The sequence below is a fragment of the Scyliorhinus torazame genome, chromosome 8, assembly GCF_047496885.1.
Source record: "Scyliorhinus torazame isolate Kashiwa2021f chromosome 8, sScyTor2.1, whole genome shotgun sequence".
In the NCBI taxonomy this organism is placed as follows: Eukaryota; Metazoa; Chordata; class Chondrichthyes; order Carcharhiniformes; family Scyliorhinidae; genus Scyliorhinus; species Scyliorhinus torazame.
In genome coordinates, this window is record NC_092714.1 from 7,981,426 (window position 1) to 8,003,069 (window position 21,644).

Genomic DNA, 21,644 nt, shown 5'->3' on the forward strand with positions numbered 1-21,644 from the left:
TACTCCATTTGCCAGATCTTTATCCACTTATTTAACCTGTCAATGGTCTCTTTGTCGTCTCCTTATGTCCTCTTTGCAATTTTCTTTCCTATCTATTTTTGTGTCACTTTGAAGTTATGTAGCAAATGTAGCACCCTGGAAATATAGGTAGTAATGTGCCCAATTCACCTGGTATAGTTTCTTACATTTCTGTAATCATTTTCCTTTTAGATGCAACTCGCTAATATTTTAGGATGACCCAAATAGCCAGACAGAAAAGAGAGGGTCCATGCTTTTTCACACCAAACTGTTACTTTCAATCATTGCTTTTCCTTAGTCATAACTTGTTGACAACAACCTTTAATGCATTTTGTCATTGCTATATAGAATCATAGAATCCCTAGAGTTCAGAACGAGGCCATTCGGCCCATTATGTCTACACCGACCCTCCAAAAAAGCGGACCACTTCTCCCACCCTATCCCTGTAAGCCCATCTAACCTTTAGACACTGAGGCAAAATTTAGCATGGCCAATCCACCTAACATGCACATCTTTGGACTTTGGACTGTGGGAGGAAACCCACGCAGACACAGGGCAAACGTGCCACAGAGACAGTCACCCAAGGCCAGAATTGAACCCGGGTCCCTGGCGCTGTGAGGCAGCAGTGTAACCACTGCTACCCTAAGGTGATGGAGTGCTATGATCCTCTTCTTGCTTTGATTAATACTGGGAGGAAACCGCTGTGTTTCAAAAGCTGATGTGCATTATCAGCAGCATTGAGGCAAAAGAAATACTTCTTCAGAAGACAGTTTGAGTTGATATTATTGAACTAAACTAGAAAAAGTGCAGAAAAGATTTACTGGGATGCTTGATGGTTTGAGTTAGAAGGAGAGGCTGGATAGGTTGCAACTTTTTTCCCTGGAGCGTAGGAGGCTTAGGGGTGAACTTATAGAGGTCTATAAAATAATGAGGAGCATAGATAAGGTAGATAGTCAACATCTTTTCCCGAAGGTAGAGGAGTCTAGAACTAGAGGGCATAGGTTTAAGGTGAGAGGAGAGAAATACAAAAGGGTCCAGAGAGGCAATTCTTTCACACTGAGGGTGGTGAGTGTCTGGAACGAGCTGCCAGAGGCAGTAGTAGAGACGGGTACAATTTTGTCTTTTACAAAGCATTTAGACAGTTATATGGGAAAGCTGGGTATGGAGGGATATGGGACAAATGTGGGTAATTGAATCGAGCTTAGTGGTAAAAACTGGGCGGCATGGACAAGTTGGGCCGAAGGGCCTGATTTCATGCGGTAATCCTCTATGACTCTCAGTAAATAGAATGTTAAATAATTCTATATTTTCACACCAAGCGCCAACTGCTCACATCCACAAGCCCTTGAAATACTAGTGCTCCTGTCTGCTTGCTGGTTTTCCTGCAATCTGTGAGAGTAATGAAGCATTTGTTAAGGTCTGAAGATCCTGTACTCTGATGTTGAGTCTCAGAGCTGTAAAGTTCTGCTCGCTTCTGATTACTTGATTTTGACCCTCAACCCTCTGGCACCCCAGCAATATTTCATCACCCGAGTACACAAAATGGCAACCATGCTCACTTGGTTGCACGCTCACGTCCGGGCACGAGGGTTCGGCTTTCAAACCCCATTCCAAAGATTCTAAAACACAAACGTCAAGGCTGATGCTTCCGTTGCAGCGCTGAGGGAGGCAGTCTGTCAGGTGAGACTTTAAACTGAGCCCCCGATTTCTCCTGGTGTAGGACAGCAATTCCACTACACTGTTCAAAAAAGAGCAGGGACTTCCCCTCAGTGTTATGGCTACTATTTATCCTTGAAGCAGCATCACTATAAACATTTTTGTTTGTGGGGTTTGCTACGTGCAAATTGGCTGCAATATTTCCCACAGTACCACAGTGAATACACGTCAGAAAGTATTTCTTCGGCAGTGAAGTGCTTTGGGAGCATCCGAAAGATATGTTTGAAGTTGAAGTTCTTCTTTCATATGCATCTATATAAATCCACATCCCTTATCGGATAATTATTCAGTTCCTTTTTGTTTCAAGAATCAAATCAACACAGCGCAAATTGATTTTGGTGGCAATCACTTCCACCTAACGACTCCCTTGCCAGAAAATGTGTCTTCTGAGCATCAGTATAAACAATGAGAGCTTAACCAGTTTGGTGATATAATAACAAAGGTACAACATTGCTTGCATTTATATAGCAGTTTTACCACAGTCGCATGTCTCAAGGGACTTAATAGGAACTTTATCAAACAGAAGTTGACACCAAGTCACAATAAGCGATATTTGGGGAAGTGATGAATAGGTTGGGCAATGTGGCAGGTTTTAAGGAATGTCTGGCAGCAGGTGAGAGAGGCAGAGGTGATCAGGGAGGGAATCTGAGAACTCTGAGGGCGGCAACAACTGAAGGAATGAGCACCAATGGTGAAGTGATTAAAACCAAGGATGTGCAAGAAGCTTGCATTAATAAGAGTGCAGAGACCTTGAAGGACTTATCAGTCTGGAAAAGGTTACAGAGTTAGGGAGGGGCAACCTTATGGTGGGTTTTGAAAACAAGGATGAGACCTTCAAAACTGAGGTGTTACAATAACTTCATTCAGAGAATTCACAGTGCAGAAGGAGGCCATTTGGCCCATTGAGTCTGCACTGGCCCTTGTAAAGAGCACCCTACTTAAGCCCTCACCTCCACCCTATCTCCGTAACCCAGTAACCCCGCCTAACCTTTTTGGACACTAAGGGCAATTGAGCATGGCCAATCCACCCACCCTGCACATTTTTGGAAGGTGGGAGGAAACCGGAGCACCCGGAGGAAACCCGGTTTAGCACAGGGCTAAAGAGCTGGTTTTTAAAGCAGACCAAGGCAGGCCAGCAGCACGGTTCAATTCCCGTACCAGCCTCCCCGAACAGGTGCCGGAATGTGGTGACTAGGGGCTTTTAACAGTAACTTCATTTGAAGCCTACTTGTGACAATAAGCGATTTTCATTTTTCATTTCATTTCAGACACGGGGGGAACGTGCAGACTCCGCACAGACAGTGACCCAGGGAATCGAACCCCGGACCCTGGAGCTATAAGGCAACAGTGCTAACCACTGTGCTACCATGCCGCACTTGTTGAAGTCCTGACTCCTTAAGTCGGCACGGTAGCACAGTGGTTAGCACTGTGCTTCACAGCTCCAGGATCCCGGGTTCGATTCCCGGCTTGGGTCACTGTCTGTGTGGAGTCTGCACGTTCTCCCCGTGTCTGCGTGGGTTTCCTCCGGGTGCTCCGGTTTCCTCCCACAAGTCCCGAAAGACGTGCTGTTAGGTGTATTTGGACATTCTGAATTCTCCCTTTGTGTATCCGAACAGGCGCCGTAGTGTGGCGACGAGGGGACTTTCACAGTAACTTCATTGCAGTGTTAATGTAAGCCTACTTGTGACAATAAAGATTATTATTAGCATGATGCTGTGAATATTTCATTGCATTTTGCAGCCAACTGGAGATCATTATTGGCCTTCACTTGCTCTTCTCCAACTGAGTCCTGAAAATCCTTATTTGCTTTGTTGTTGAGATGTCTGTGCCCCTGGCAAAGTGACATTTATTATCCAGCTGAACGTGTCCTGGCGTTTTGAGTTAATCATGTTGATTGGGCAAGCATAGGTTCCCTTCGTCAGTAAAACAATTGGATTTTCTAACTGTTCAGCAGCTTTATTCGGCATTTTCCTATTGCTAGTCCACAGTTTACAAGATTTATTGAATTCAGTTTCACAACTTGTCGTGGTGAGATTTGAACTCTGACCTCTGGGTTACTAATCCAGTCCCATAGTCACTGGGCTGCAATAATCAAGGATATGGAATCCGATAGGATGGTGTAAATTGGAATGAATATACAATGAGACAGAGAAGAGCAGAGTATATTTGAACAGATTAACCTTGCCTTCTAGGGCCTTGCCTGCAGTATTTCTTCAACCTATTAACATTTAAAATATCAAGTATCAGTTTCTTAAGTTCAGAGCCAAGTATGGAACTGAGCCTTGTCGACCAGGAGAGTCTCAACTTTGAGGGGCTGGTTTAGCACAGGGCTAAATCGCTGGCTTTGAAAGCAGACCGAGGCAGGCCAGCAGCACGGTTCAATTCCCATACCAGCCTCCCCGAACAGGCGCCGGAATGTGGCGACTAGGGGCTTTTCACAGTAACTTCACTTGAAGCCTACTCGTGACAATAAGCCATTTTCAATTTGTTTCACTTCTAGCCTGTGCTGTTTGTTCATTACAGTTGAGGTGGCGACAAGAGGGCAATTGATCTCTGGGCTCCTGAGCGATAGAGGAGGTTTTATTAAAAATTCAGCCTCAGGACGTGTGCGTTGCTGAAATGACCGTACCTCACCAAGGCCCTTCGACAGCACCTTGCAAACATGTGACTTCCACCACCTAGACGGTCATGGGGAACAGATACATGGGAACACCGCGACTTGCAAGTTCCCTCTAAGCCACCCACTATCCTGACTTGTAACTACATCACCATTGCTTCATTGTCGCTGGGTTAAACTCCTGGAACTCCCTCCCCAACAGCACTGGGGGTGTACCGACACCACGTGGACGGCAGCGGTTCAAGGAGACGGCTCACTTCTCGAGGGCCGTTGAAGGTGGGCAATGAATACTGATATCCGCCAATATCCACATTCCGGGAATGAATGACACAAAAAGGATTTATTGCTTATCCCTACTTCCCCTTGAAAAAGTGGTGAGCCCTCTTGAACCACTGCAGTCTGTGTGATGAAGGTGCTCCACATTCCTGAATTGTGACCCAGTGATTAAAGGAGTGGCCAATATATGGACTAACTGGGGTGGTGTGTGCGTGTAGGCAAACTTCAAGGTGACTACTGTCCGCTCACTTGCTTCCCTTTCCCTTCAAGTTGATGGAGGGAGTGGTGGTGGAGGGAGTGGATGTTTAAGGTGGCGGATGGGATACTGTTCAAGCTGCGGTTTGGTGTTGAGCTTCTGCAGGGTTTTTGGAGCTGCCCTTTTCCAAGCATGGGGAGAGTGTTCCATTACATTCCTGACTTGTGGATAATGGAGAGTTTCTGGAACATCAGGAGGCGAGTCATTCACCACAGACTACTCAGCCTCTGACCTCTGAAGAGGGGTTTGCCTTTGCTGCTGTATTCTGCTGAGTTGGCAGGATGACGGTCTTGTTGACCTCATTGATCGCTGTCCAGTGGAAATTAGTCAGAGGCAACACTGAACCAGAGTTAACAATGGTTCCGGTCTTCGCTGTAACTTGTGAAGAGCATCTCTCCACTGCTCCATTTCAGATGGGCCCAGGTTTTGCTCGAGTCTTATGAACACTGACTGAGGTATTGAGCTTATGTTTCTCTTCACCGATCTGTCGTTCGGATGAGACGCTAATCTGTGGTCCTGTCTGCTTGCTCGGGTGGTTGTGGTTGGTCCCATGGACTATTACACTGCCCTCTTATCCTCCCACAATCTCTCCCACTGTAAACTCCCCAATGCCTATTCAAAGGCCATCCTCTTGACTTTGCCCTCTCACCTGGCCTTGCTGGCCCCATCATTTCAATTGTAGCTAAGGTCATCTCTATCGGTTCCTTTTACCACTCACCATCCACAGCCCCATTCCAGGTCCCAGCTGTAAACCTTTCTGTATCGACCCCCGGAAAAATATATTTCCCAATTCACTTGCAGTTGCACTTTCAAAATCCTAGCTCTCTAGCCTTTTGCCCCTCCATTCACCACGACTTATTCTGCAGCTACTAATTTACTTAACCGTGCCGTAACATCCACCCTGGATGTCCTCTGCCACACCCAGGCTATTCCCACTGGTACAATCTTCAACTCCGCTTCCTTATTTCCCAGGGACAGAGACATGAATGGATGTGGTAGACAACTAGTTTAGCATCCGCATTAGCCATCAACTGCCGGATCTGGCTCGATATTTGAGACACTCCTTAAAATGTACCTCTTTGTCCAGGCTTGTGGTCATCTCACTGAATCTCTCATTCTGTGGCTCCGTGTCATCCTTCCATCTTCTGAAGCATTACTTTAAATGTGCTGTATAAATATTTTTCAAGAACAGGGTCATTGTCCCCGGTGTCCTGACTAATATTTAGCTCTCAACTAACATCAGATTATCCAGTTGTTATCGTATTCCTGATGGTGGGACCTTAATATGAACAAAACTGCTTTGTGTTTCCCTACGCTACAACATTGATATCACTTCAAAAGTACTTATTTGGTTGTAAAGCTCTTTAGAACATCCTCTGAGGTTGTGACAGGTGCTATATAAATGCAAATTCTTTCCTTCAAGATGCCAGGGAAATGCAAGCTGGTCTTGAGTGGAACTGCTGACTTGTGCTTAATTGTATGCAGAGTTTTTTTTCAGTGAATCTATCGTACGTTAATTGGGTTGACATAATCGGAGCTCATTTGGTGTCTGAGGATTTCATCACCTAAAGGCTGGGACTAGCACAAAGTCAGATCTCATTCATGAATGGAAATACGGTGACTGACTCACCAGTCTATTTCGCAACAATTCAACTCGGAAACCTTTAATAATCCATCACAGAATAATTAGGTTCAAAGAGTGACAAAAATAAGAATAATTCAGATTGCATCAGATTGTTTTTGTTGGGAAATATTTAACTTTTAGACATTGAAGTGCAGTTTTGATTAATCAGCCTGACATAAAGGCTAGTAAATTAATGTTTTAACAGCAGGTGGTAAAAGCATGAGACATGCAATGTAGCGGGTTTAGGGGAGGCAGTGGCATAGTGATATTGTTATTGGACTAGTAATCCAGAGACCCAGAGTAATGCTCTGGGGGCCCAGTTGAAATCCTGCCACTGCAGATGGTGAAATTTGAATTCATTAAAAGTCTGTAATTAACAGTAGAATGATGATCGTCGTAAAAACCCTTCTGGGACACTAATGTCCTTCAGGGAAGGAAATCTGCCGACCTTACCCGGTCTGGCCTACATGTGACTCCAGACTCACAGCAATGTAATTGACTCTTAACTGCCCCCTCGAGGGGCGGCACGGTAGCACAGTGGTTAGCACTGTTGCTTCACAGTGCCAGGTCCCCGGTTCGATTCCCGGCGTGGGTCACTGTCTGTGTGGAGTCTGCATGTTTTCCCTGTGTCAGTGTGTGGGTTTCTTCCGGGTGCTCCAGTTTCCTCCCACAAGTCCCGAAAGATGTGCTGTTAGGTGAATTGGACATTATGAATTCTCCCTCTGTGTACCCGAACAGGCTCCGGAATGTGGCGTCTAGGGGATTTTCACAGTAACTTCATTGCAGTGTTAATGTAAGCCTACTTGTGACACTAAAGATTATTATTATAAACTACAGTCACCAAGTTTGTAATTTTAACACAAGTAACCTTTTATTACGTACAGTAGTAAAATTAAGCTGACAGAAAAATGTAGCTGACTATCGGATACTCCTTTCCCACCCCCCCCTTCCCTTTCGAACTGCACCCACTCTCTATATTTGAATATATATAATATATACACATTCACGCACACAACACAGGGAAAAGGGTGATTGGGAGGTGAAGAAAATATTAATAAAAATAAAACTATATTTGATGCAGTGGCATGGCTTCCAGTTAATGTTTTTCTGGAGTTCAAGCTTTTGTTTTGGTACCTCTTCCTTTGATGCATGCCATGAATTTCTCTGGCAAGGTTGTCTACTTTCTTTGTAGATTCAGGATTAGTTTAAGTTTACAACAAAGATGTGCCAGGCACTCGCTGATTTTAGAACAATACAGCAGTTCTTTACATCAGCAGAGAGAGAGAGTGTCTCTTTCACTTCCTAGGCCGAAACACTTCCGCCCAGTTGTCTCAAAAGGCACCACGCAGGAACCAAATACTGACTGTTGTCAGAAAGACCACTATCCCTGGCCAACCCACAGGCTGCCAGTTAGCCAGTTGAACCAAGTTCCTCCAAAGCTGGTTCCTAAGATTCACTCGGCGCCGACAAGTCTGTTTCTCCACTGCAAAATACAAAACCTAGAAACACGATGTCCTGCAAGCAGGCTGCTTCAGCTCGAGTCCTCTGCTTAAACGCACATTCCGAATATGTGTGCATCGACCAAAAATAGAAAAGAAAAGAAAATGGGAACAAAGGGAATAAACAGGAAGGACTCTTGCACTCACATTCCCCCTGCATCTCTTACGTCCTCCTATTCCTTGTATAACCAGCTAATGGGATTGGCTTTTCATTGTCTACTTCAGCCAAAGTGATCATAAACATGTTCACGTCAATCAAATCTCCCCTCAACTGCCTTTCTCCAAGGAGAATCTTCTCCAGCTTAACCTTGTATATAAATTCCCTTGGTCCAGGAGTCATTCTGGTAAATCCGCTCTGCACCTTCTCAAGGACCCTTGCATCCTTCCTGAAGTATGGTAGCCAGAACTGAATACGGTATTGTAGCAGTGGCCTATAAAACCAGAGTTTAATAAAAGTCCAGCATAACACCCTACTTTTGTGCTTCGGCTTCTATTTCTGAATGATTTGTTATATGATTTATTACCCACTCATTATGTCCGACCCCCTTCACAATCTATGCACATAACATCTCTCCCCCACCCCTTCCCCTCTCCCCCCAAAACTGGGTTCCTCCTGTGCCTGTATGCTCTTTAGAACTGTGCCATTAAGTCTATATTGTCTCTCCCTATCCTTTCTCCCAATATGCATCACCTCACACTTCTCTGTATTGAACTACACCTGCCTCTTGCCTGCCCATTCTGCGAGTCTATCTGTATCCAGTTGCAGTCGATTGGAATTGTCCTCACTATCCTAGGCCCGAGGTTTGGTTTTATCGACAAATTTTCCTCTGTATTCCAAAAAGCAATTCATTTACACCTATCAAAAAGCAACAGTGTTCCTAGCTCTGAACGATGGGGAACACCACTCCACCATCCCCATGTCTGCGTGGGTTTCCTCCGGGTGCTCTGGTTTCCTCCCACAGTCCAAAGACGTGCAGATTAGGTGGATGGGCCATGATAAATTGCCCTGTGTCCAAAAAGGTTAGGAAGGGTTATCGGGTTACAGGGATAGGGTGGAAGTGAGGGCTTAAGTGGGTAGGTGCAGACCCGATGGGCCGAATGGCCTCCTTCTGCACTGTTCTGTGTTCTATCCTCCAGTCTAAAAGACCACCAATATCCACAACTCGCTATTTCCCGTGCTTCAGCCAATGATTTGTTCAAGTTGACATTGACCTTCCTATTCCATGAATCTCAAATTTTGATAGCCAGCCTTTTATATCGTACTTTGTGAAATGCTTTCTCAAGGTTCATATAGATAACATCAACTGCGTTCATCAATGCTTTCTGTTGATTCATTAAAAAATTCAATTAAATCAGTCAAGTACAATCTGCCTTTTGCAAATCTCTGCTGGTTCGCCTTCATTAACTCAATGCTTCGTCAACTGCCTGTTCATTCTTTTCCCCCTGATTATTGTTTCCAACTCTTTACCCATCAATGATGTTAAGCTGATCTGCCACTTGTTACTAAGAAGGACCTTATGCCTTTTCTTGAATATGGCTGTCGCATTTGGCACCCTCCAATCCCCTGGCACATCCTCTGAGTGTGGCATCAAGGAGCTTTAGCAAAACTGGAGTCAATGGGAATCAGGGAAAACTCTCCGCTGGTTGGAGTCATACCTGGCACAAGGGAAGATGGTTGTGGTTGGAGGTCGACCATCTCAGCTCCAGGATATCACGGTGGAAGTTCCTCTGGGTAATGTCCTCTTCAGCTGCTTCATCAATGACCTCCCTTCCACCATGAGGTCAGAAGTGGGGATGTTTGCGGATGACTGCACAATGTTCAGCACCATTCGCGACTCCCCAGATAATGAAGCAGTCCATGTCCAAATGCAGCAAGACCTGGACAATATCCAGGCTCGGGGCTGACAAGTGGCAAGTTTCATTCACACCACACAAGTGCCAGGCAATGACCATCTCCTACAAGAGAGGATCTAACCACCGCCCCTTTGACATTCAATGACATTACCATCGCTGAATCCCCCACAATCAACATCCTGGGGGTTATCATTGACCAGAAACTGAATTGGACTAGCCACATTAATACTGTGGCTACCAGAGCAGGTTAAAGGCTAGGAATCCTGCGGCAAATAACCCACTTCCTGACTTACCAAAGCCTGTCCCCGATCCACAAGGAACAAGTCACAAGTGTAATGGAACTCTTGACTTGTCTGGATTAGTGCAACTCCAACAACATTCGAGATGCTCGACACAATCTAGGACAAAGCCCGCTTGATTGGCAACCCATTCACAAACATTCACTCCCTCCACCACCGAGGAACAGTGGCAGCCGTGTGTACCATCTACAAGATGCACTGCAGTAACTCACCAAGGCACCTTCCAAACCCAAGTCCACCAGCATCTGGAAGGACAAGAGCAGCAGATACCTGGGAACCCCACCACCTGGAGGTTCCCGTCCAAGTCACTCACGATCCTGACTATATGGAAATATATCGCCGTTCCTTCACTGTCGCTGGGGCAAAATCCTGGAACTCCCTCCCTAACAGCACTTCAAAGACTGCAGCTGTTCAAGAAGGCAGCTCACCACCATCTTCTGAAGGGCAACTAGGGATGGGCAACAAATGCTGGCCTAACCAGCGACGTCCACATCCCGTAATGTTCATGTGGGTGTCGCTGGCTGGGTCAGCATTTATTGCCCATCCCCAAGGTACTTAAGGGTCAACCACATTGCTGTGGGTCTGGAGTCACATGTAGGCCAGACCGGGTAAGGTCGGCAGATTTCCTTCCCTAAAGGGCATTAGTGAACCAGATGGGTTTTTACGACATTCGACAATGGCTTCTTGGTCATCATTGGACCAGAATTTTTATTGAGTTCAAGTTCCGCCATCTGTCCTGGTGGGATTCGAACCCAGGTCCCCAGAGCATTACCCTGGATTATTAGTCCAGTGTCAGTACCACTACGCTACTGCCTCCCCTGTTTTTTGTTCTGCTTTTTGTGGACAGGATACCTGGTCAATTTTCCACATTGTCACGTAGAATCTAGTGTTGCAGTTGTCCTTGAACAGTTTTGCTAAGTTCTGAAACATTAATCATCAGCACTGCTGCCATTGTCCGTGGCCCGCGGCCTTTGCTTTGTCCAGTGTCTTCATTGCCCGACTTTCCTTTTTACAAGCGAGTAGATATTCTCACAATCTGTTTTTATATTTCTTGCCAGTTTGCTCTAATTTCAGTTTTTTTTCTCCTTCTTTATGAATACTTGGTGATCCTTTGGAATCTAAAACTTTCCTATTCCCCTGGCTCACTACTCTTGGCAAATTATCAGCCTCTTCTAATTCAGTATAATCATTAACCTCAAGGATGGTTCATGTTTCCTCTGGAGCTTTTCTTTCACAGTGGAATATAAATTAGTTTGGGATGACGCAACATTTTTGCAAAAGTTTCCTAATGTTTATACTCCAATCCAATTATCTAGTCTCACTGTAATCACCTTGCCCCACATACCAGTGTTATTGGATTTGGTTCGGTCTAAGACCCTGGTTTATGAAATATTACGGAAGGGGTAGTTGTAGAGAAGATGTTGCCACTGGTGCCGAAACCAAAACTAGGGGTCAGAAATATAAGATTCCAAAGAGGAACGGGTGTTTTATCTCCCGTGTCCTGCCCAAGATCTATCGCTCAGTTGACCTGACAAAACAACAGATTATTTGATCATCATCATCCCATTTTATGGGAGCTGGCTGTTCACATATTGGCTGCCAGACTTCCTATTTTTTTATCAGGTCCCAGATCTGAGGCGTTCAAGAGGGCGACCCTGACCTGTACAAGAAATCCAGGTCCGACCTCCGCAAAACCATCATGGATGGCAAGAGACAATACTCGACTAAGCTAAAGTCTCAGACTAGCGTTACAGACTCTCGTCGGTTGTGGCGAGACTCAAACAACATAACGGGTGTCAGCTTGACCCTGTGTCTGTGTATTTACATTGTGTATTTATGGATGGCCAATGTTTTGTTTTCATGTTTGCGATGATCTGTCTGGACTGTACGCAGAACAATACTTTTCACTGTACCTCGGTACCCGTTGATGTGTTGGGTGCTCTGGATCCGTGGAACACATACAGGCCATCAACACTTAAAATAGTACAACAGTATTTTATTAAGTTAGAAACTGTTGAACATGCTTTCACTGTGGGTTAACACGATGTTAGATTAAACTAAAGACCTATGCCTGTCCTACCAGTCTATACACTCAGCACATGGTGAAGATCTGTGCTGTAAGCTGTAAGCTCTGTCCTTGTAGGAGGCTGCATCCCGAATGAGCGGGAACTCTGATGCCCCCTGTCTTTATAGTGAGTGTGCTCTAACGGGTGATTGGCTGCGGTGCTGTGTGTGTTGATTGGTCTTGCTGTGTGTCCATCAGTTTGTGTGTCTGCACCATGATATACTGGTGTATATTATGACACACGTGACAATAAATTCAATCAGTAACTACAGTTCAATGTACTTTATTGGCTATAAAGCACTTTGGAAGACCTGTGGTTCTGAAGGACGTTCTAGAAATGCAGCTCTGTCTTTCACTGTAGATCGGTGGTTGATGGATGTGAGTTTGGATATGGGCAGCTGGGTTTTGTATGAGCTCAGATTTACACAGGAAAGTGGCAGTCAGGCAGACGAACAGTAGTTGAGCCTTGAACCACATCACTGCTGGAATGCAACCCACTCTGTGAACAGAGCTCCGTTTCTATTGTGTTGTTTATGGACTGTGTTCTATTTTCAGCTGGGAAGTACTGAGATTCCTGCTGTCCAATCTCCGCTGGTGGGTGGAGGAGTATTATTTCGATGGCTTTCGATTTGATGGAGTGACATCCATGTTATATCACCACCACGGCATACGTAAGCTCAATCTATTTTCAAGTTTCAAATAATTTTTATCAAAACATGCTGCTCTTGTTAAATTTGATGACCTACTGTTCAATATTGTCAGGTTACAACGGCGGCTGTGAATCACTTGCCTCTACTGGACAACCTCCTTGCCGGGGGTGTAATCTTACTGATGTATTGTTAAACGGGAACCCTGCCTGCCCCTCAGTTGGTGATACAAGATCCCACAACTGTGAGTGGGACAGTTCCCCGCGGTGCCCTCGCCGGTGTTTACCCCTCAACCAACATCACAGAATCTTTATAGTGGACACGGAGGCCATTTGGCCCATTGAGTCTGCACCGGCTCTCAGAAAGAGCACCCGACCTAGTCCCACTCCCCTGCCCTATCCCCGTAACTTTGCACGCTCTTCATTTTCAGATAGCAATCCAATTCCTTTTTGAATGCCTCGATCGAACCTGCCTCCACCACCCTCTCGGGAATATCGTTCCACTCCAACCTCCCTCTGGGTGAAGAGGCTTTTCCTCACATCACTTTTACTCCTTTTGCCAACTATTCTGAATTAGTGTCATCACGAAGAGGGGTTTAATGTGTCTTTGAAGAATAGCCATATTCAACTTGACAGGTTAACTCCACAGATGCTACCTGACCTGCAGAGTATTTCCAATAGTTTCTGTTTTTATTTCCGATTTTCAGCTTCTGCAACATTTCACTTTGATATCACTAAAAATGGGTGATCTAATCATTATCGCCACACTGTTTGTGGGATATCGAGATGAGAAAATTGAACATAACATAAGATAAGGAGTTGGAATAGACCATTCGGCCCCTCCAATATGTTTCTCTATTCAATGCGATCATGGCTGATATTACAAAGAACAAAGAACAAAGAACAAAGAAAAGTACACAGGAACAGGCCCTTCGGCCTTCCAAGCCTGTGCCAACCATGCTGCCCGACTAAATTACAATCTACTACACTTCCTGGGTCTGTATCCCTCTATTCTCATCCTATTCATGTATTTGTCAAGATGCCCCTTAAATGTCACTATCGTCCCTGCTTCCACCACCTCCTCCGGCAGTGAGTTCCAGGCACCCACTACCCTCTGTGTAAAAAAACTTGCCTCGTACATCTCCTCTAAACCTTGCCCCTCGCACCTTAAACCTATGCCCCCTAGTAATTGACCCCTCTACCCTGGGGAAAAGCCTCTGACTATCCACTCTGTCTATGCCCCTCATAATTTTGTAGACCTCGATCAGGTCGCCTCTCAACCTCCGTCGTTCCAGTGAGAACAAACCGAGTTTATTCAACCGCTCCTCAGCTAATGCCCTCCATACCAGGCAACATCCTGGTAAATCTCTTCTGCACCCTCTCTAAAGCCTCCACATCCTTCTGGTGGTGTGGCGACCAGAATTGAACACTATACTCCAAGTGTGGCCTAACTAAGGTTCTATACAGCTGCAACATGACTTGCCAATTCTTATACTCAATGCCCTGGCCAATGAAGGCAAGCATGCCATATGCCTTTTTGACTACCTTCTCCACCTGTGTTGCCCCTTTCAGTGACCTGTGGACCTGTACACCTAGATCTCTCTGACTTTCATTACTCTTGAGGGTTCTACCATTCACTATATATTCCCTCCCTGCATTAGACCTTCCAAAATGCATTACCTCACATTTGTCTGGATTAAACTCCATCCGCCATCTCTCCGCCCAAATCTCCAAACAACCTAAATCCTGCTGTATCCCCTGACCGTCCTCATCGCTATCCGCAATTCCACCAACCTTTGTGTCGTCTGCAAACTTACTAATCAAACTTACTAATTTTGGCCTCAACTCCCAATTTTCCCATCCACTCTCCATATTCTTTAATTCCCAGAGACTGAGAAATCGTCTATCTCATCTCACCTTAAATTTATTCAATAGTGCAGCTTCCACAACCCTCTGTAGTCGAAATTCTGAAGTTTCAAACCTTCTGAGAAAATAAATTTCTCCTTATCGGAATTCTAATTGATCGACCCCTTAGCCTGAGATTGTGCCCCAGTTTTCTTGATTTACCACCCAATGGAAACAACCTCTGCTCCTAGCTTACCAAGATCATTCTTATTCTAAATTCCAGAGAATATGTGCCCCATTTACTTAGCCTCTGACAAACTCTACCATCCTAGGAAACAATCCAGTGAGCCTTTGCTGCATCACCTCCAATGCAATCGCCCCTCAAATACGGAGACCAAAACTGCGCACAGTATTTTAGGTGTGGCCTCGCTCAAACCCTAGAATTGTAGTAAGACTTCTTCATTCACGGACGCCAATTCAGTGGGGTCGTGGTATTGTCACTGGACTAGCAATCCAGAGACCCAGGGTAATGCTCTGGGAACCCTGGTTCGAATCCCACCATGGTTTGCACTGAGTGCAGAATTTGGTGCATTAGAGTGCGATAGTGAGAGTTTGGTGACCGAGGGAGTATAAGGCTTCATTTTTATCTAAAGTTTAGTCTTTCTTTTATTTAGTTAATTAACTTAAAAGTTGCTGTTTGGTTTAGAAGAAGGTAAATTTTCAATAAGCTTTAAACCGGCTTCTACTTGTAGGCACTTGCAGCTGGAGCTTGTTAATTAGTTAATTGGATTAGGCCAGGTTTTCAGAGGCTAGATTCACAGTATAAAAGTGACCCCCTACAGTGCAGACTTTGTTTGCACTGAGTGCTGAATTTGGTGCATCTGAGTGCGATAGTGAGAGTTTGGTGACCGAGGGAGTGCTGAATTTGGTGCATTTGAGTGCGATAGTGAGAGTTTGGTGACCGAGGGAGTTAGGTGAGGAGGGAGTAAGGCGCTCCTTTCATTTTGTTTCCAACATTTCCGCAAAGAGTGCGAAGAGAGCCAGGAGTTTACAGAAAGTGTAGCTGACTGGGAGCAGGGTCGGAGGGCGGAGATCTAGTTAGTCCACAGGGCAGCTATATTCTGTCAGGTAAGAGGGGATGGAGGCTAGGCCAGTTACATGCTCCTCCTGTAGGATGTGGGTGGTGAGGGATACCACCGGTGTCCCCACTGACTATACCTGCGGGAAGTGCACCCAACTTCAGCTCCTCAAAGACCGTGTTAGGGAACTGGAGCTGAAGCTGGATGAACTTCGGATCATCCGGGAGGAAGAGGGGGTGATTGAGAAGAGTTACAAGGAGGTAACCACACCCAAGGTACAGGACAAGAATAGCTGGGTTACAGTCAGGGGGAAAAAAACAAACAGGCAGAAAGTGCAGGGATCCCTCGTGGCCGTTCCCCTTCAAAACAAGTATACCGTTTTGGATGCTGTTGGGGGGGATGACCTACCGGGGGAAGGCCCTAGCGGCCAGGTCTCTGGCACTGAGTCTGGCTCTGGGGCTCAGAAGGGAAGGGGGGAGAATAGAAAAGGAATAGTTGTAGGAGATTCAATGGTTAGGGGAATAGATAGGAGATTCTGTGGTCGCGAGCGAGACTCCCGGAAGGTATGTTGCCTCCCGGGTGCCAGGGCCAGGGATGTCTCGGATCGTGTCTTCAGGATCCTTAAGGGGGAGGGGGAGCAGCCAGAAGTCGTGGTGCACATTGGTACCAACGACATAGGTAGGAAAAGGGGTGTGGAGGTAATAAACACGTTTAGGGAGTTAGGCTGGAAGTTAAAAGCCAGGACAGACAGAGTTGTGATCTCTGGTTTGTTGCTGGTGCCACATGATAGCGAGGCTAGGAATAGGGAGAGAGTGCAGTTGAACACGTGGCTGCAGGAATGGTGTAGGAGGGAGGGCTTCAGGTATTTGGATAATTGGAGCGCATTCTGGGGAAGGTGGGACCTGTACAAGCAGGACGGGTTGCATCTGAACCAGAGGGGCACCAATATCCTGGGAGGGAGGTTTTCTAGTACTCTTCGGGAGGGTTTAAACTAATTTGGCAGGGGAATGGGAACCGGATTTGTAGTCCAGCAACTAAGGTAGCCGATATTCAGGACGCCAAAGCGTGTAATGAGGCAGTGGGGAAGGGAACACTGACAAAAGAGAGTACTTGCAGGCACGGAGAGGGGTTGAAGTGTGTATACTTCAACGCAAGAAGCATCAGGAATAAGGTGGGTGAACTTAAGGCATGGATTGGTACTTGGGACTACGATGTGGTGGCCATCACGGAAACTTGGATAGAAGAGGGGCAGAAATGGTTGTTGGAGGTCCCTGGTTATAGATGTTTCAATAAGATTAGGGAGGGTGGTAAAAGAGGTGGGGGGGTGGCATTATTAATTAGAGATAGTATAACAGCTGCAGAAAGGCAGTTCGAGGAGTATCAGCCCACTGAGGTAGTATGGGTTGAAGTCAGAAATAGGAAAGGAGCAGTCACCTTGGTAGGAGTTTTCTATAGGCCCCCCAATAGTAGCAGAGATGTGGAGGAACAGATTGGGAAACAGATTTTGGAAAGGTGCAGAAGTCATAGGGTAGTAGTCATGGGCGACTTTAACTTCCCAAATATTGAGTGGAAACTCTTTAGATCAAATAGTTTGGATGGGGTGGTGTTTGTGCAGTGTGTCCAGGAAGCTTTTCTAATGCAGTATGTAGATTGTCCGACCAGAGGAGGGGCAATATTGGATTTAGTACTGGGTAACGAGCCAGGGCAAGTGATAGATTTGTTAGTGGGGAAGCATTTTGGAGATAGTGACCACAATTCTGTGACTTTCACTTTAGTAATGGAGAGGGATAGGTACGTGCAACAGGGCAAGGTTTACAATTGGGGGAAGGGTAAATACGATGTTGTCAGACAAGAATTGAAGTGCATAAGTTGGGAACGTAGGCTGGCAGGGAAGGACACAAGTGAAATGTGGAACTTGTTCAAGGAACAGGTGCTACGTGTCCTTGATATGTATGTCCCTGTCAGGCAGGTAAGAGATGGTCGAGTGAGGGAACCATGGTTGACAAGAGAGGTTGAATGTCTTGTTAAGAGGAAAAAGGTGACTTATGTAAGGCTGAGGAAACAAGGTTCAGACAGGGCATTGGAGGGATACAAGATAGCCAGGAGGGAACTGAAGAAAGGGATTAGGAGAGCTAAGAGAGGGCATGAACAATCTTTGGCGGGTAGGATCAAGGAAAACCCCAAGGCCTTTTACACATATGTGAGAAATATGAGAATGACTAGGAAGGAAGATGTGTTGGGCATTTTGAAAAACTTGAGGATAGACAAGTCCCCCGGGCCTGACGGGATATATCCAAGGATTCTATGGGAAGCAAGAGATGAAATTGCAGAGCCGTTGGCAATGATCTTTTCGTCCTCACTGTCAACAGGGGTGGTACCAGGGAATTGGAGAGTGGCGAATGTCGTGCCCCTGTTCAAAAAAGGGACTAGGGATAACCCTGGGAATTACAGGCCAGTTAGTCTTTCTTCGGTGGTAGGCAAAGTAATGGAAAGGGTACTGAAGGATAGGATTTCTGAGCATCTGGAAAGACACTGCTTGATTAGGGATAGTCAGCACGGATTTGTGAGGGGTAGGTCTTGCCTTACAAATCTTATTGAATTCTTTGAGGAGGTGACCAAGCATGTGGATGAAGGTAAAGCAGTGGATGTAGTGTACATGGATTTTAGTAAGGCATTTGATAAAGTTCCCCATGGTAGGCTTATGCAGAAAGTAATGAGGCATGGGATAGTGGGAAATTTGGCCAGTTGGATAACGAACTGGCTAACCGATAGAAGTCAGAGAGTGGTGGTGGATGGCAAATATTCAGCCTGGATCCCAGTTACCAGTGACGTACCGCAGGGATCAGTTCTGGGTCCTCTGCTGTTTGTGATTTTCATTAATGACTTGGATGAGGGAGTTGAAGGGTGGGTCAGTAAATTTGCAGACGATACGAAGATTGGTGGAGTTGTGGATAGTAAGGAGGGCTGTTGTCGGCTGCAAAGAGACATCGATAGGATGCAGAGCTGGGCTGAGAAGTGGCAGATGGAGTTTAACCCTGAAAAGTGTGAGGTTGTCCATTTTGGTCGGACAAATATGAATGCGGAATACAGGGTTAACGGTAGAGTTCTTGGCAATGTGGAGGAGCAGAGTGATCTTGGGGTCTATGTTCATACATCTTTGAAAGTTGCCACTCAAGTGGATAGAGCTGTGAAGAAGGCCTATGGTGTGCTCGCGTTCATTAACAGAGGGATTGAATTTAAGAGCCGTGAGGTGATGATGCAGCTGTACAAAACTTTGGTAAGGCCACATTTGGAGTACTGTGTACAGTTCTGGTCGCCTCATTTTAGGAAGGATGTGGAAGCTTTGGAAAAGGTGCAAAGAAGATTTACCAGGATGTTGCCTGGAATGGAGAGTAGGTCTTACGAGGAAAGGTTGAGGGTGCTAGGCCTTTTCTCATTAGAACGGAGAAGGATGAGGGGCGACTTGGTAGAGGTTTATAAGATGATCAGGGGAATAGATAGAGTAGACAGTCAGAGACTTTTTCCCCGGGTGGAACAAACCATTACAAGGGGACATGAATTTAAGGTGAAAGGTGGAAGATATAGGAGGGATATCAGAGGTAGGTTCTTTACCCAGAGAGTAGTGGGAGCATGGCATGCACTGCCTGTGGAAGTAGTTGAGTCGGAAACATTAGGGACCTTCAAGCAGCTATTGGATAGGTACATGGATTACGGTTAAATGATATAGTGTAGATTTATTTTTTCTCAAGGGCAGCACGGTAGCATTGTGGATAGCACAATTGCTTCACAGCTCCAGGGTCCCAGGTTCGATTCCGGCTTGGGCCACTGTCTGTGCGGAGTCTGCACGTCCTCCCCGTGTCTGCGTGGGTTTCCTCCGGGTGCTCCGGTTTCCTCCCACAATCCAAAGATGTGCGGGTTAGGTGAATTGGCCAATGATAAATTGCCCTTAATGTCCAAATTGCCCTTGGTGTTGGGTGAAGGTGTTGAGTTTGGGTAGGGTGCTCTTTCCAAGAGCCGGTGCAGACTCAAAGGGCCGAATGGCTTCCTTCTGCACTGTAAATTCAATGATAATCTATGATTAATCTAGGACAAAGGTTCGGTTAAAAGTCTCATGATGACCATGGAACCATTGCCAATTGTCGTGAAAACCCGTCTGGTTCACTAATATCTTTTCGGGAAGGAAATCTGCCATCCTTACCTGGTCTGGCCTACATGTGACTCCAAACCCACACAGAGATGCGGTTGTCTCTTAAAATGCCATTCAGTTCGAGGGCAACTGGGGACGGGCAACAAATGCCGGCTTTACCGCGACACGCACATCCCATGAAACAATAAAGAAAAAATAAACCCCCTGCAATAAAGGCCAATATGCCCTGTACCTTCTCAATTGCTTGCTGCATTGCATGTTAACTTTGTGTTGCTTGTATGTGGAGACCAAAGTCCCTCTGAATATCAACATTTAAAAGTTTCACACAATTTAAAAAATATTCTGCCTTTCTAATTTGTGTGTTCAGCTGTGAAGACAGACACAAACGGCTGGATTCTCTGTTTTTGGGACTATGTCGCCACGGCGTCATAAAAACTGTGGACTTTCACACCAGAAAAACTGGCAGGAAAGGGCCACATATTCCTAATCCTGCAGGGGTCTAGCAGGGACCCGACGTGAATCTAGCAGGTTTTGCTGCAGATACGGGCCCCCGCACTTCCATGTCAGAGGCCGCGGCGACCTCCTGCGGCTGCACCATGCTCCATGGTGGACTCAGACCGGAGAGCTGGACCTTAAACATAGTGCCCCTGAACGGCTGCGCGCCCGACCCGGGCCGCCCGGCCAAAATCTGCCCGGTCCTGTATAAGCCGCCACGCTAGTATCCTGACTGGCAGGACCATGTTCGATCCACACAGCTGGTCGGGGGCGGAGAATGGCAGTGCGGGCCTCCAGCAATGCCCGCATTCAGGGGATATGTGGCGAGAGCACGCTGCTTTTCGGGGCCTGGAGAAACGGGGAACCGGCTCCGGTTTTGCAAATCGGACTTTTGTACTGCAGGGTGTATTTCTTTGCACCTTCCCGGTATCTTGGTCAGAAAGTATTCACTGAAAAATCTCCAACTAGCGAGGGGATGCAGTCAGTCGAGATGTCTGCGCAAATTACTAGCTCCCCTCTCATATTAGGGAGTCAAATACCAACAGCCAAGTGCTGTGTTCACACCTGCACACAAAAGTTACAGAATGAAGTATCGATCAGGGAGTTCCTTTGACGCATTTGGCTCACCTTTCCATTGAAAACTATGAGTTTCACTCTCCCATCTTACTGCCATCATGGCGTTCCACTATCTCCTGAATGATGAGGCTCTTTTACCCTCAATCCGATATCTTTGTTCCCTTGTGTTAGTCTGTGTGAACAGATCTTTCTTGCCATAGTCCTGAATTTGCCTATTCCAAATCTGTAACTATTTTTTGCCTTGCCTTGCACTTGTGCTTTAACTTGAATCAGCACTTTGGAGTAAAACACCTAATCCATTCTGTTTCCCAAAGCAGCAACTATCTTTATAAATATTCCACTCGCTCTCATACTTTGGGGCTGAGGATGTGAAAGTTACTGTATAAATTCAAACTCTCTTTCCTTCACTTTTTGAGACCTGTTAGTATTTTGAATTTATCTATCCTATTCTCACTCATCAATCCTCTGACTCTGGGGATAAGCTGAGTGGCATGTTGAGGCTCTGAAGTGGTTAGTTAATGAACAGTTAACGCTAGTTAATGACCAGTTAATGATCTCCTCGCACTGTTACTGGGATTTTATTCAACCACATGAAACCTGGCAGACTTGTGGCTGGGAAAGCGGGTGTGCCA

The 21,644-nt window shown here is 45.9% G+C and overlaps 1 protein-coding gene across 3 annotated transcripts in view; it reads left to right on the top strand.

The window, feature by feature from the left end:
- LOC140427636 (1,4-alpha-glucan-branching enzyme-like) overlaps nt 1-21,644 on the top strand; it is an 885,145-nt gene that overhangs the window by 482,328 nt on the left and 381,173 nt on the right. For all 3 annotated transcript variants that reach the window (XM_072513058.1, XM_072513059.1, XM_072513060.1), the window contains exon 8: nt 12,780-12,895. In XM_072513058.1, the coding sequence (XP_072369159.1) occupies nt 12,780-12,895 (116 nt within the window). The remainder of the gene's footprint in view (nt 1-12,779; nt 12,896-21,644) is intronic.